Here is a 1277-nt window from a genome sequence, read left to right as displayed (position 1 = left end):
CTATTTGTTATCTTACTTCTATCATTGACAGTCCCTCTAGGTTGTGGGCTGCTTGCCTGTGTTCCTGAGAAGCATCTACGGTACCAGTCTATAGAGTGTGTTTTCTTTAGTGAATTACCGGTATGTTTACCGGTAATAAACTTGCACTGTTTTATGTATATGTTTGATTACATACAGCCTTGTGACAGTTTTCCTGCATGTCATAAGCATTTGAATATAAATTAAAATGTTAAAATCAAATCTGATATTGTTTTACTTTTTATTTGGTGTGTGGAAGGTGTGCGGAAGAGGGGGTAGTCTTATACGGCGAGTATATAACAAACTCTGTATTTTGAGTGGAAATGTTAGGGGGTCGTCTTATACGCCCAGTCGTCTTATACGCCGGCAAATACGGTAAATGCATGTAATCAAAGAGTTCATAAGAGGAACAACTTACACATAAACAGTGTACTGGCAACAGTACCATGAAGTATAAACTTGCTCTCACGGAGGCACAGCTCCCTTCTGTTTCACATTCTTCATTAACTACTTAACCCCTGATTTTATGGCAAATATGATTAGCAAATTACAAGATTAGCTAACAACAAAAATGTGTTGTAATAACAAATTAGAAAATAGTACAATGCGTAATACCTACCTCATTTTTTAAATTTAAATTATCTGAAGCATTCAATGCAGATTTTGGATCACCACCACCCTGATCACTTGCTGAAACTTTTGACGTAAATTCTGATTTTGTTATCTTTCCTTTGCCATGTGCAGACGACACATTTTCTATATGCTGGCCAACAAGGCTATTTGAAACCAAGAAAGACATTTAAACAAATTTTAATTAAATAACAAATTTATACAATCTAAACTGTTACAATTATCACATACAAAGTAAACCACAAAAAGAAGCACATGGGGAATCAGCTTTCTCTCTATCAGAAAGTGGAATCAAGCGTCCCCCAAAGCCCAGTCCAATATGACACTGCTGTTACTACAGAGTCATTCAAAGGCAACCACTGCTCACACCCACCTTTCATGGGGACTGACAAAGGAAGGCTGATCAGTGGGAACACTGGCATCCAGGGCCTCACCAACTTCACAGTCAGTTTCAGGTTGCTCAGTTTCACCTGGCTTGGCTATAGGAATAGTACCAGATTTTTCTATTTCACTAAAAATAGAAACAAAAAAACAAGCTCGTAATTTTATTCACATTACGTAGAATAAGTTAAAAATGGTATCAGTGATTTCCAAAACATAATCTAAGCCAGAAAAGAATACTTTTCCCT

At 36.8% G+C, this 1277-nt stretch overlaps 1 protein-coding gene across 7 annotated transcripts in view; it reads right to left on the bottom strand.

Moving 5' to 3' along the window:
• The window catches only part of SUCO (SUN domain containing ossification factor), a 53420-nt gene that overhangs the window by 36068 nt on the left and 16075 nt on the right, over nt 1-1277 (bottom strand). For all 7 annotated transcript variants that reach the window (XR_435829.2, XM_006767006.2, XM_006767001.2 and 4 more), the window contains exons 5-6: nt 1022-1159; nt 638-794 (exon numbers count right to left, since the gene is read on the bottom strand). Coding sequence is in view for 6 of the 7 variants with exons in the window: in XM_006767006.2 (XP_006767069.1) it covers nt 638-794; nt 1022-1159 (295 nt within the window). In the remaining variant the exon portion in view is untranslated. The remainder of the gene's footprint in view (nt 1-637; nt 795-1021; nt 1160-1277) is intronic.

The sequence above is a fragment of the Myotis davidii genome, unplaced genomic scaffold, assembly GCF_000327345.1.
Source record: "Myotis davidii unplaced genomic scaffold, ASM32734v1 scaffold580, whole genome shotgun sequence".
Lineage (NCBI taxonomy): Eukaryota > Metazoa > Chordata > Mammalia > Chiroptera > Vespertilionidae > Myotis > Myotis davidii.
The sequence above is the reverse complement of the archived record's forward strand: the minus strand, read 5'-3'. Positions and strand labels throughout refer to the sequence as shown.